At 48.0% G+C, this 13,352-nt stretch overlaps 1 protein-coding gene across 3 annotated transcripts; it reads left to right on the forward strand.

Annotated features, from left to right (window-relative positions):
* The first annotated feature begins 7,062 nt into the window (after positions 1 to 7,062).
* Acr (acrosin) lies at positions 7,063 to 13,092 on the forward strand. 3 transcript variants are annotated; one of them, XM_034517011.2, is made up of 5 exons: positions 7,063 to 7,269; positions 8,145 to 8,351; positions 8,543 to 8,826; positions 11,609 to 11,754; positions 12,328 to 13,092. In XM_034517011.2, the coding sequence occupies exons 1-5, from the start codon at positions 7,193 to 7,195 to the stop codon at positions 12,928 to 12,930; spliced, it is 1,317 nt and encodes a 438-aa protein (XP_034372902.1). In that variant the 5' UTR covers positions 7,063 to 7,192; the 3' UTR covers positions 12,931 to 13,092. The 3 variants fall into 3 exon arrangements, with proteins under 3 accessions (XP_034372902.1, XP_076768020.1, XP_034372906.1); XM_076911905.1 differs by having other exon boundaries at positions 12,357 to 13,092; XM_034517015.2 differs by having other exon boundaries at positions 7,187 to 7,265; positions 12,328 to 13,045.
* The last annotated feature ends 260 nt before the right edge of the window (positions 13,093 to 13,352 follow it).

The raw sequence follows: 13,352 nt of genomic DNA on the forward strand, positions 1-13,352 counted from the left end.
GGTCCTCTGCAAGAACAGTTGAGCGCTCCTACTGGCTGAGCCATCTCTCCAGCCCTGGTTAGCAACCTCTAGACTGATGGTCCTCTGGGAATCCCTGCCACTATTTCTTCTTTGCTTTGTGGTGCTGGGGATGGAACCCAGGCCAGGACTTTACCACTGAACGATACCCCCCTCCCTCCACCCCACTTTTAAACCTAGGAATTGGAACCTTCCTGTGGTGTCTAGTTGTTTATAAAATCTACTTTAAATTTCAAACCTCATGTTCCTTTCTATGTGCTGGTCCTCTGCTGCTCACTGTGTTTGGCCTCACTTCCCCTGGTGGATGCAGTGGTTTCCCACCTCCATTCCTACCTTCTGCTCCTCCCCCCACCAGAGGACAAATGGAGCTGATGATGGGTCCCCTTATGTCTTTCTAGCCCCTCCCATACTTTCTCCCCCCTGCTGTTCCCAGCTTTGCTGTAACCACCCCCCCACCCCCGTGACCTATGGCAGCCCTTCAGAGTTTTCTCCTTGCCTACATCACCCACCCTTCACCACCTTTATTATCTGTTTATTGTCTGTGCGCTCCGTCCATTCTTCCAGGGAGCCCTCCTTGCTCTGCTTTTCTCAGAGTCTGGGTTGGATCCTCTGGGCTCCGAGTATTGTCTCAAATTGGGAGATTGGTGCTTCTCACATCGCACCGAGTCTACTCCCTTAAGGGTCAGAGCTAGCTTCTCAAAGACTCGAGGCTTGCCTTTTTCTGTTTCTCTGAGCCATGTGCTAAACACAGACTTGACCCTCAAGAGCACGTTTACAGACAAGGCCAGCAGCCAGCTGTCATCAGCCAATCACATAGTGGGGAAACCCACAATTTGTTTTGTCAGGAGGTGTGGGCTAGCCATGAGCACAGTCCGGTGAGCAGGCAGGTGAATTCCTACCCAACAAGAAGTTGGAGAGAGAGCCAAGGCATCGAGAGATGCACCAAGTCTGAAGGGAGGAGCTTCAGAGAAGGCAAGCGGGTTAGCGGCTTGGGCATCAGGAATACAGACCACAGATTCTGATGCTCTAGAAGTTATCCTGGAGTCGAGGATGGAGCCTCGGAGTAGCTGGTTAGGGAACTGGAGAGCAGAAGTAATCCTGGATAGCAAGGGAAGCCTTTGGCCTCTTCACCCAGGGAAAGCTGGTGCCCCAGGTGGCTTCAAGGAGCAGGTGAAGTCTGGTAGCCTAAAGCATACTCCTTGAAAGGCCTGTGCTTCCTGGAAGCTTAATTACAAACTTAAACCTAGCTGGGCTATGCACCTCCCAGGTCACTTGGAGCCCCAGGGTGGGTACCAGGCTTACAGCCTGTTCTACAATTGGAGAGGGCTCATTCTGCAGTGACTTGTTGCAGTCTTCTGGAGTGTAGACACTGGGTCTCCAGACTCAGTCCTTACACACTTCCAAAATAGTTTAGATAACTTGTCTTTGATTTTAAAGTTTATTTTCAGTACATTCAACCATACACTTGAGTCAACGAGGCTGTGATGCCACACAATGGTGCACATAAACATTTAAAAACTTCTACCCAGAAGAATTGCATATAGAGCAGAAGCCCCTTCTCTGGGAGCCCCATCAGGCAGTAGTGGGCCACGCCTCTGTATGCCAATCGAAGAGATGGGTAGTGGTGGAAAGTAGAGAAAGCAGAGTTCATCGAGGGCCATATTGGGAAGGGGAATCAAGTTCTGACATGAGCTTTAAACAGGGCAGGTAGCGAGAAGCAGGTATATTAAGCAGTCCAGGTCAAGGGTGGGTCTACTGGATCACTGTCTCGAATTTAATTTTTCCGGGTGGCAAAAGAAGTCCTTATGGTGCGAGGGAAGCAGTGTGAAGATTCTCAGACTACGATGATGATTCCAGCTTTAGGGAGCAGCCTTTATCACCACAGACAAATGTCCTCCCTTCACGAGTGATCTGTCTGCAGGGCGCAGCTATGAGATTCATCCAAAGTGGCTGCAGGTTTAAAACGATGGCTGGGGACCTTCAGGGACCATTTTTGGGGTGATGGCTGGGGACCTTCAGGGACCATTTTTGGGGTGATGGCTGGGGACCTTCAGGGACCATTTTTGGGGTGATGGCTGGGGACCTTCAGGGACCATTTTTGGGGTGATGGCTGGGGACCTTCAGGGACCATTTTTGGGGTGATGGCTGGGGACCTTCAGGGACCATTTTTGGGGTCCGTGGCAGGACACTATAAAACTGACAGTAAGAGGCTGGGAAGATGGGTGAGTGGGGAAAGAATATGCCTTGCAAGCAGGAAAGACCTGAGTTGCAATCTCTAGAACCCGTGCAAAGCTGGATGCAGTAGCATGTGCTTGTAACCCCGGTTCTTCTACAATGAGAAACGGGAGGCAGACACACGAGATTTCCTGGAAGCCTGCTGGCCAGCTAGTACACAGTCAGCAGCGAACCACAAAAAGACTCTCAGACAAGGTAGAGGGCAAGGATTGCTGCCCAGGATTGTCCTCTGATACTGAAACGGGCAATGGGGCATTTGAGTGTCATACACTTAGGAATATTCAGGTATATACCCCCCCCCCCGACTCAATATTTGTGCCCTCAGCCTTAAAGGCTAATGTGAGAGAGGTGGGTATCAGTGGTTTTTAGACGCTCTGATATCCCCATGGGCAGAGTTGAGCAGGTGTCTGACCTAAAGTAAAGCGACATAGAGAACGAAGGCGGACATGCTAGGCTTCTGCTCTGCTTTAAGTTACTCAGTGGGTCCAGGAGAGGAGTCAGTTCTTTTTAGCGAAAACAGTTTCTAAATGCTCGTTAAATTTATCTCTTTATGCCCATTAAAATTCTTTTAAAATGCCTGGGTAGTCTTTTATTTGTAAAATATTATTATTATTATTATTATTATTATTATTATTATTATTATTATACTGATGTGCTACTGCTATACTAATGGGGTTCGTTCTCTTTTATTTTTTTTTTTTTTAAGACAGGCTTTCTCTGTGTAGCCCTGGTTGTCCTTGAACTCGCTTTGTAACTAGGGTGGCCTCAAACTCAGAGATCTGCTGGCCCTGCCTCTCGAGCGCTGGGATTAAAGGTGTGTTACCACACCAGGCAGGTGTTTATTATTACAGTTGTTAATGTCGCAGTTCTGGAGATGTGACCCAAGGCCTTGAACAGGCCAGGCACGTGCTCTGTAACTGAACTGTAGCCACAGACTTCACACTCAAAACTGAAGTTTAATGTCACTTTTTGAATTCATGTTGCCATGTTTTAAAAAAAATTTTTTACTTGTTTGTTTTATGTATGTGAGTACACTGTTGCTATTTTCAGACACACCAGAAGAGGGCATCGGATCCCATTGCAGATGGCTGTAAGCCACCCTGTGGTTGCTGGGAAGTAAACTCAGGACCTCTGGAAGAGCAGTCAGTGCTCTTAACTGCTGAGCCATCTCTCCAGCTCTTTTGTTTTTGTTTGTTTGTTTGTTTGTCTTATTTGAAAAGTATAGCCCTGGCTGTCTTGGACTTCACTCTGTAGACCAGGCTGGCCTCAAACTCCGAGATCTGCCTGCCTCTGCTCCCCGAGTGCTGAGATGAAAGACGTGCACCACCCCATCCCAGTGTCATCTCCTGTTTTTAAAACATGTTGTTGCATTTTTATTTATTTTGTGTGTTTGTGTGTGAGCTTGCGTGTCATCTTGCACAGAGGACAACTTGGGGGAGTTGGTTCTCTTCTCCTACCATCGTGTGGGTTCTGGGATTGACCTCAGATCATCAGGCTTGGTGGTAGGTACCTTTCCATGTGGATCCATCTTTCTGGTCCCCCTTTCTTGACTATTTCCCAAGCCTTTGGGCTGTTTATCAGGTACAACCTGGAACCCACTTACAACAGGCCTTCTCATACTCGGTGGGTAACTCTCAGGTTGGTGAAAAGGGACTATTATTTAGCCTTCATATAGAGAAAATAAGACTTACTATCTAACATAAAGGTTAAGAAAGAGGGACCTTACACTCTGATGCAGGAGAGAAGAAAAATATCTTTGTGATTCAGTAAAAGCTCCTGATGATGGTCAGAAGTACTTGAGAGCCCTGAAATTGACTTAAGCACTCCTTTACATTCAGATAGAAGAGGGACCACTTTATGACATGCAGACAGCAGAGATACAAACCTCATGACCCTCAGGTAGTTGTCCCCTACCCCCACCCCTTTCTAGTCTTGAACTCATTCTGTAGCCCAGGCAGGATTTGAACCTGTGGTCTTCCTCTTGCCCCAGTTTCCTGAGAAACTGGAACTACAAGCCTTCAGCGTGAATGAAGTTCTACTAGCATTTGGATATTTATGTCACAAATGACTTTTTGATTTGTATCATAAGATTTAGTTCCTAACAAGTAGAGTAAAAACAGAGCCATATAACAGAATTTGAGAAATTTGCTATTTGAAGGCTGGGCATTGGTTCACATTTTTCACTGAAGATGTCAATTTGAAAATGAACATTCAATATTTCTACAAATTAATAAGGAATGTTAGAAGGGGTGTCAGTCATGGGCAGAGATTATATTCACTCTTCATGTTAGCTATGTAAGACACACACACACACACACACACACACACACACACGTGTCTTCTCAGTCCCATTAGCAGTTATGTGGGATCAGATACATATTACTCTGACTGAGCAAGTAGACTCGTTCCTGTGGCTGAGAGGCACATGTTGGGTGAGTGTTAGAACTGAGGTCCCTTGACCTTTCCCACAGACCACAATGTTCTTATTCCAGTTTAGAGGCTGTGACATAGGGCAGAGCATCAAGGTGAGAGTTCACGCATTAGGGAGGAGGGTCTTCAAGCCCCTGAGGTCATGTCCTACTGACTTGCTTCGGAAACTAAGATCTTACTTTTACTTTGGAGAAATAAGACCTCTTGTTAGGATATAGGGAGAGAACATTCAATACTGAGGCAAGAGAGTTACATCATCCTGCCATTCGGATGGTGGTGATGAGGTCTTGTGAGTTCCTGGTGAAGGTAGATGAGATGTCTTGACCCAAAACATCTGACCCAGATGAGGAGTTAGGCACGGAGACACTCATGGCTCTTAACCATCAAGGGCCGTGATGGAAAGATGGCTCAGTGATTAACAGCACTCACTCTCCCAGAGGACCTGAGTTCGATTACCAGTTTCCATGTTGGCAGTCATAACCGCCTGTAACTCTGGCTTTAGTGGCTCCAGTGCCTTCTGGCCTCGGGGTACCCATATACACACAGCATAGCTTCATGCAGCCAGATACACATAAGTAAAAATAAAATAAAAGATTTAAACAAAAAGAATAATTTAGAAAAAGCATGGAGACTACAAGCGGAGATGTTAGAACACAGCCTGAGAGGAGGGCGGGCAGGAGGAGATGCTCTGGCTATTCAGGGGAAGATGGGAATTCTTGGTGCTGAGGTAGGAAAGGCAAGACTTAGCATTCTAATAGCAGAGATATGCTTATAGGCCAAGAGAGAGGATGAGACCTTCTAGTCACTTACAGAGAAAAGACATGACCTCCAAAGCAGCGGGTCTCAACCTTCCTGATGCTGCAGCCCTTTAATACAGCTCATGATGTGGTGACCCCAAACCATAGAATTATTTCATTGCTACTTCATTACTGTAATTTTGCTACTGTTACCATTTGTAATATAAATTTGTAATCTGACAATCAGGATACCCAATTATGCGACCCCTCCCCCCAAAGGGGTTTGCAAACCACAGGTTGAAAGACACTGTTCCAGATGAACAATTGAAGTAATGAGTCCTGATTGTCAGACACAAGATGCTCTGATACCCTGTGATACTCTGATAGGGTATGTAAGACCTCCTTATACTCAAACAGAAGATAGGGAATTTTGTGGCCCTTAGGCAGTAGGGATTACGACAGGCAGAAATGAAGTTGAGATGATATTATTGGAAAGGAGAGAAAGCATATGACATTTAGGTAGGAAGATGAGACTATACTCAAGCAGGGAGAGGAGACTTCTTTTAGGAGAAATTAATTCTTCTGACACTTCATTATGGGAGTTGAGATGCAGAAAATTCGTATAGTTAAGGTACAGTCTATACTCAGGTAGAGGATATAAGATCTCTTGATTCTGGTAGAGAAGATGTGACAAGGTACCAGTCAGATGGAAGAAATGAGACCTCAGGCCCTGATGTGGAAAAAGAACAGTTGTCCTCACATATGGAGACAGGAAGTTAGCTTTCTGATGCTTAGGTAAGATATTCAAGACCTTATTGGCCAGCCTTGGGAGATGTGACCTCCTGAAAGTTATATAATAAGATATGACCTTCAGTTAAAAGTACCCAGAGAAATCAAGATCATCCCATAAAACTCAACATACAGGGGAAAATAAAAATGTCTGGATGGAGCGTTGGCATCTTGTGACACCCCCTAGAGGAGATGTAACCTTCCCATACTATAACAGGCTGGTGGGGACTTACAGTCAAGAGGAGATGAGACCTTCTGACATCATTACAGGGAAGGAAGAGCATCATAGTATGTGACACACATCTGTTATACTATCTTCCGATAATCAGATATTAAAAAAAGATTTGATATGCAGATAGCCATGATGAGAATTCCCACTGCTCAAGTATCATATGTGGCTGGTCTTAGGTTCAAAAGAGGGGACCCGGAGAACTTCTAGAAGCACATGATATTCAGCAAGAAGGTAGGCTTCGAAGTCACAAGTCAAGAAACTTCAAAATGGCTCCTTGAAAATGTTCTGGTGACATACACTTCTCCCACCCCCCAATCCTACAGTCACATACTGAAGATCAGCCTCAGCCAGCAGAACCGGATTTTTTTTAGCTGTGAACATACCATGTGTACCACCTCATTACAGGAGGGCCAAGCTGCTCCCCAGTCCGAGAGTCTGTTGTGGTGTCATCCCCCAAAGAGCATATCCCAAGCATTCATAAAGTGAGACTCCAGAAGGCTCGCCAAGGATGAATGTGAATGAAGACCTTCAGACAGAAGAAATGGGTTGGTTGGACATGAATACCTCGCCACCCTGAAGTTAGGAGAATTTATGCAGGAAGTTCAGATGGCACTTCAGCACGGATCAGTTAATCCAGGAGGCCTGCCAGGCTTAACTGCTGGGGTGGGGGTGGGAGATCATCCTGCTGATTGGCCAGAAGGCCCTGGAGCTTTGTGAGGTCACAGCTTGCAGGCCAGGTTAGGGCAGGAGTATGGTAGAGATGCTGCCAACTGTCGCTGTGCTGGTCTTGGCAGTGTCCGTGGTTGCCAAGGATAACATCACGTGTGAGTAAGTGTTGGGCACCTTGGTGGGGGTAAGGGTCCTCATGAATAACAGGTCCTATCTAGACTCCCCTTGTCCAGGGCTAGAATGAGCAGCAAACTGAGCCTTAGCAGGCTCTGGATAGTTTCACAGTTCCTGTGACACACATCCCTAACTCAGATGCTTCCTGCTCCCAGAACTGCAATCCTAGAATCATTAGGTTTCCAGCTGCTCATGGCTTCCCAGAAAGCGGGGTGAGGGGAGAAGGATGATCCATTATTCCTAGATCTCTTTCCACTACTTCGCTGACTGCCTGTCAGGTATTGAGGCCTAAACTTTAGGAGCCCCTGTTCTCCTCTGGACAGCTGAGGCAAATCACCTGCATGAGAATTCAAAGGCATCATATGCCTTTGCACCTCCATCCACCTGAAGACTCTCATCCCTAAGGGTCTCACAATGCAAACAACTCCAAAACTCTAGGTAGCCTTTCCCCTGTGATAAGTTCCCAGAACTTCCAGTGTGACCCCAATGCCTATGAGGCACTGTATTAGCTCACTGTTATTTGCAGGTACTTTCTCCAGACCTGGCTCCATAGCCCTACAGCCTCCTTGGTCAAGTGATGCTTGCTTGAGTCTCCCATGCAAGATTGGTCCTGAAAACCATTACAACCCCTCCATAGCACCTTCAACTACCACTATGTCCAGGGTTTCCCTCAATACCTCTAGGGCCCATCTAGATATTTCCTGCAGACTGTGAACTCCTGCATACCCCTAGGCTGCCTCTCTTTCTCCAGAGTTCCTCCCCATCTTTCCCAACCCTGTGTCCCTGCCTCCCCCCAGGTGTGGAGGTACAAAGACTGGATCCCTCTTCTTGGTTTGAGCAGTTTCCTGGTCTCTCCTCAGTGGCCCCTGTGGGTTACGATTCAGGCAGAACCCACAAGCAGGTGTCCGGATTGTTGGAGGGCAGACTGCGCAGCCTGGGGCCTGGCCCTGGATGGTCAGCTTACAGATCTTCACGTCCCATAACAGCCGCAGGTATCACGCCTGTGGAGGCAGCCTACTGAACTCCCACTGGGTGCTCACAGCGGCTCACTGCTTTGATAACAAAAAGTACGTGTGGGGCTCAGAGAGGGAGGTCTCTAGGGTACTCTTAATGGAAAGGGAAATCCCAGGGGGTCATGCCCAGGGTCTCTGTGGAGCTCTGGGGTTACCAGACTCTGACAGGGCTCTGAGGTTCACGCTCACCACATGCTCCGGCCAGTCTGTGAATGAGACCGACTGGCGCACCTTTGTCTCCACAGAAAAGTCTATGACTGGAGACTGGTTTTTGGAGCACACGAAATTGAATACGGAAGAAACACGCCAGTGAAAGAGCCTCAGCAGGAGAGATACGTGCAGAAAATTGTCATCCACGAGAAATACAACGTTGTGACAGAGGGGAACGACATTGCTCTCTTGAAAATCACTCCTCCTGTTACATGCGGGAACTTCATTGGGCCCGGATGCCTACCTCATTTTAAGGCTGGTCCTCCCAAAATCCCCCACACCTGCTACGTGACTGGGTGGGGATATATAAAAGAGAAGGGTGAGTATGTATGGGGGCTCCTCGGTGGCCACTGGCTCCCATTCTCCTTGCTGGCTGTCTTTTCATGGCAGGGGTCATGATGTGTGGCTGAGCTGTTCACTTCTCACAGGATCATGAGTAGAGTCTGGCACAGACCCTTTCATGACTGGAAAATTCAATGCGAGAGAAGCTGAGTCTCATGTGTAAGGTCATGGTGTCCAGATTGTCGGAGGGCATGACTGGCAATAGTCTGGCTACCTATGGAAAGGCTGAACGGCGGGTACAAGTAGAACCTTGACATACTTTAGAGTGTAGCAAGATTGTGTGTGTGTGTCTATCAGCTGGACACTGCAAGCTTAAACTGAAGCAGCGTTTACAAAAGACCCCTTGATATCACTTTGTTGCCATGAGAAACACAAGGCGTTTTCCTCACTTGTGCTGAAAGTGAGCAAAGGGCTGGCCTTCCGGAGTTGAAGCATCCCCGACCTCTGGTCTCAGGGATGTCTTAATTTACCATCAGCAGTGGGTACCTAGGCGTTTTCCCTAGGTGGACAGTCATAGCACCAAGACTCACCTCTGCTTCCAAATGACTTGACATTTTTTTATGTAGACTGGGGTGGGGATGTAGTTGGTGAGTATACTTTTCTTTGGGCCATTAGTTCAAGACTCCTGGAATGGTCCGGCAGATCTCTTGCCATTCAAGATGAGGATAGCCACTTTTCTATCTCTCTGTCTTTATTTATACACCGATGCTCCCTGGCTCACACAGCACCAGGTGAGTGGAAGAATGTTTTCTGTAGCAGACAAGCTGGCAGGGATACAGGAAGTGTTCTAGAGCCATTGATGGCTCCACAGTTATAACCAGAGTCCTAGACAACCTCCCCACATTGTTAAAGTCTAAGGCCACTGTCAATACCAGACATAACAGGCTACTCTTTTAAGTCCCAACAGTGGGCAGCAGGGCATCCGTGGGAAGAGAGCAAATAGAACTTGTTCCCTGCTCATGAACAGTGCTTTCTGCTTCATGAGTACAAATTTTTGTTGCCATATTCGGGATGTGAAGTGTGACTGAAATTAATGGAGACATCAGTTCTTCTTTGATTTTTGGAAAACTTAGTCTTCCTAATTTGTGTGTGTTAAAGGGTTGCAGCATCAAGAAGGCTGAGAACCACTGTTTTTAGAGGTTTTCGACCTGTCCTGTCCTTCAGGGGATGGGGCCTTACCACTTCAGTTTTCGATTGCTCTTGCTGGCATGTGATGGCAACTCTCTGGGGGGGTTGGGCATCGCATCTGCTAGTGTTCCTGGCTCTGCCTGAGTGTGAGCACACACACATGATTCAGCCCCGTCTTATCTGCCTTCTGATCATAGACACAGCCTGTGTTCTCGTAGAGCTTGGGTGGCTGGTCTCTGGTTCTAGGATCCTCCTAAATCAGTGTGGGTATCATTTTTGTCCTGCAAGCATGTTTCCTATAAAGGCCTCAGTCTTTAAAAATCCCTAGGCCCCAAACTCCCATGCCCTGTTTATATAAGCTTGGTCTTTACCTCCTTTTTGAGTTTTGCTTTGGGGTTAGAAGCACTTCCCGGATACTGTTCCTTTAGACGGGACTTTGAGTTCTTATAGGCCTCTTATTTAAATGGTCTGATATTGAGAACATTCTGCTTCAGGACACCTGGTTTTTTCACAGTGATGTTTGTAACTTTCAAGACTGTGGCCTTAGCCATAGACCTAAAAATGTTATTTGTCTTAATGGCCAGCAAGTTTGGGTTGTTACTGTTTAACCTCAGGGACAGTGCTTGTACAAACCTCTCACTGATGCTGGGATGTGAGGGGAGGGGACAGCTCTATTGAAAACAGAAAATGAAATAAAATATCCCCTGTTTGACAAAAAAAAAAATCCTTTAAATACCCAAAGCTCAGGAAACATGTACTAAGCAGATACCTCCTGCCTGCCTGCTGAATGTTTAGCCCTGCATATACTGGCCCCATGCTTGTCCTATCTTATCCCCTGCACTGTCCATGACATCCAAATCTACAGTGCCATGGGAGGGGGCTGTCCGAGCTGGGGCATGTAACCAAGAGGCACGGCTGTGCTGGTTCCGAGGCCATGTCTTAAGTCCGATGCATGCTGGCTGCCTGAGCTGAAACATAACTTGTGTCTTTCCTAACCCCCATGATAGGGTCTGCGGTATGAATGAAGGAGGCCTTGACTCAGTTTTCCTCTTCCCAAACTCTCCTCAAAACAGATCTGAGAGGCTCTTGCCTGAAGCTGTGTGGAGGAGTTGTAATGGAGGATTAACCCCCCTCAAAAGAACCCCCCCAAGCCCCCCCAACCCCTCCGCTGCCCCCCCCCAGGGTGACTTGTAGATACACAGTGGAGAATGATGGAAGGTGTGTCTCAGTCATGGGTGTGGAGAGGGGCAAGCCTGGCCAAATTCCTGAAGTAGGTGGGTGGTGCTCCAGTCCCTGATCCAAAAACAGGAGGAAAAGGACCTCGGACTTAGCTCTCGGCATGTACTAGGTGTGCTTGTTAGAACTACAGCTAGCCTACACAGTTCCTGTCTATCATTAAGAGAGACATCATCTCTCCTTCCTTTCTTCCTCCAGGCAAAATTCTTTTACCTCTACTCCCACCTGTCCTTTCACTGTGCCTTTCTTCCCCTCAGGAGTGTGAGGTGAGCCTGAGGGAATCTTTGTTTAACCAGAGCACTGCAGAGGATGGATGGAAAGTTCACGGTGGGGGAGGAGGCGGGGCTTTCTCCGGCTCCTCCTTGAGCACTGACCACTGTGTGGCCTGGCTGCAGCCCCCAGGCCATCACCTGTCCTGATGGAGGCACGTGTGGATCTCATTGACCTCGACCTGTGTAACTCAACCCAGTGGTACAATGGGCGTGTCACATCAACTAATGTGTGTGCAGGGTATCCTGAAGGCGAGATTGACACCTGCCAGGTAACTTCCTTCTGGTACCCCAGACCCCCCTGGGTCCCTCCAGGGATCCTAGCCCCTGAGAAAAACCACATTTTAAGTCCCTGATCTCCATCCTCTCCTCCCCTTGCCCAAGGGCCAGCAACTCCAGTGACTTGTTCCCTGGAACCTTTCCTTAACGTCATCGAATCTACTATGGGGATGGTGTCTACCATCTGTTCCTACTGAGAACATGTCGTCACACGTAGCATTTGACCCCAACATTAGCATACAGAACATATTGCCCAAACCCGGTCCTTGAAGACAAGGCTTTTCTCATCCCCATAACACAAAGCGCCCAGAGGCACAGCGCTCATGCATGCAGGTAAAGCCACATGCATGTCTCTGTGCGCCCATCTTATTGCAAGGCATCTCGGGGCCCCTCCCCGACCCGCCCTCCACATCCCAGCGGATGTTTGAAGCTCTTAACCTCATCAGTTGTGTCTAAGGCAGCAGGAAACTATGTGGCTACAGACATTGTTCTCCTATAGCCCCATGAGCCTTCTGGGAAGGGAGAGTGGTTCAGGCTGAAAGTGACCCCTCTGTCCTTCTGGACAGGGGGACAGTGGTGGGCCTCTCATGTGCAGAGACAACGTCGACAGCCCCTTTGTGGTCGTGGGGATCACGAGCTGGGGGGTAGGCTGTGCCCGTGCTAAGCGTCCTGGAGTCTACACTGCCACTTGGGACTACCTGGACTGGATCGCTTCCAAGATTGGCCCTAACGCCTTGCACTTGATCCAGCCAGCCACCCCTCACCCGCCTACTACCCGCCAACCAGTCGTCTCTTTCCACCCTCCTTCTCTTCGCCCTCCTTGGTATTTCCAACACCTGCCTCCTCGACCACTTCACCTACGACCGCCTCGGCCTCCGCGGCCTCCGCTCCATCGGCCCTCTGCAGCTCAAACCTCAACACTCATGCCCCTCCTCCTGCCCCCAACCCCATCCCAACCTGCATCCTTTACTATTGCTACACACCACACGAGACGCCGCACCACGCTGTCTTTTGCTCGGCGTCTACAGCGTCTCATAGAGGCCCTGAAGATGAGAACTTACCCTATGAGATATCCCTCCCGGTACAGTGGACCAATGAACTACCACCACCACCTCTCCACGTTTGAGCCCCTTTCCTACAAATCCAGCGAGCCCCTCCTCCATTCCTGAGAAAAGAGAAATGAGTGAAAATAAAGCTTATATTTGTATATAAATATGTACACACGAGGACATGGTTTCTGGACTTCTATTTTCTCCAACTCAACCCAAATCCTCCTCCGTCAACTTCACACCCTCCCTTCCTCCCTCAGCTCCAATAAAATGGAATTGCTCAATATTGTTTTTTTTTTAAACGTTGAATTTTAGTGCTTGAATAAGCAAACTCAGTCCATAGGCCAACCATGGTCCTTATTTCATACTTTATTGATACTGGTAGGTGTTAAATGCCCCTGTATATGTAGCTAGAGGGTGGGGTGAAAGGGCTGTACCAGGTAAGCTGACCAGAAAGGAAGGGGTGGGATTTCACTAGGAGGGCATTCTCTTGATGCTACCATGAGATTGACCCAAAGAGATGCATCTGTGTGAAAGCCCTG

Source organism: Arvicanthis niloticus, chromosome 13 (genome assembly GCF_011762505.2).
Source record: "Arvicanthis niloticus isolate mArvNil1 chromosome 13, mArvNil1.pat.X, whole genome shotgun sequence".
Lineage (NCBI taxonomy): Eukaryota > Metazoa > Chordata > Mammalia > Rodentia > Muridae > Arvicanthis > Arvicanthis niloticus.

What these genes read in the sequence shown, in the direction of transcription:
- Acr (XM_034517011.2), top strand. Translation starts at nt 7,193, where the DNA reads ATGGTAGAGATGCTGCCAACTGTCGCTGTGCTGGTCTTGGCAGTGTCC. An exon ending in AAGGATAACATCACGTGTGA is followed by an intron (nt 7,270 to 8,144) that starts GTAAGTGTTGGG and finishes GTCTCTCCTCAG; the next exon opens with TGGCCCCTGTGGGTTACGAT. An exon ending in GCGAGATTGACACCTGCCAG is followed by an intron (nt 11,755 to 12,327) that starts GTAACTTCCTTC and finishes CCTTCTGGACAG; the next exon opens with GGGGACAGTGGTGGGCCTCT.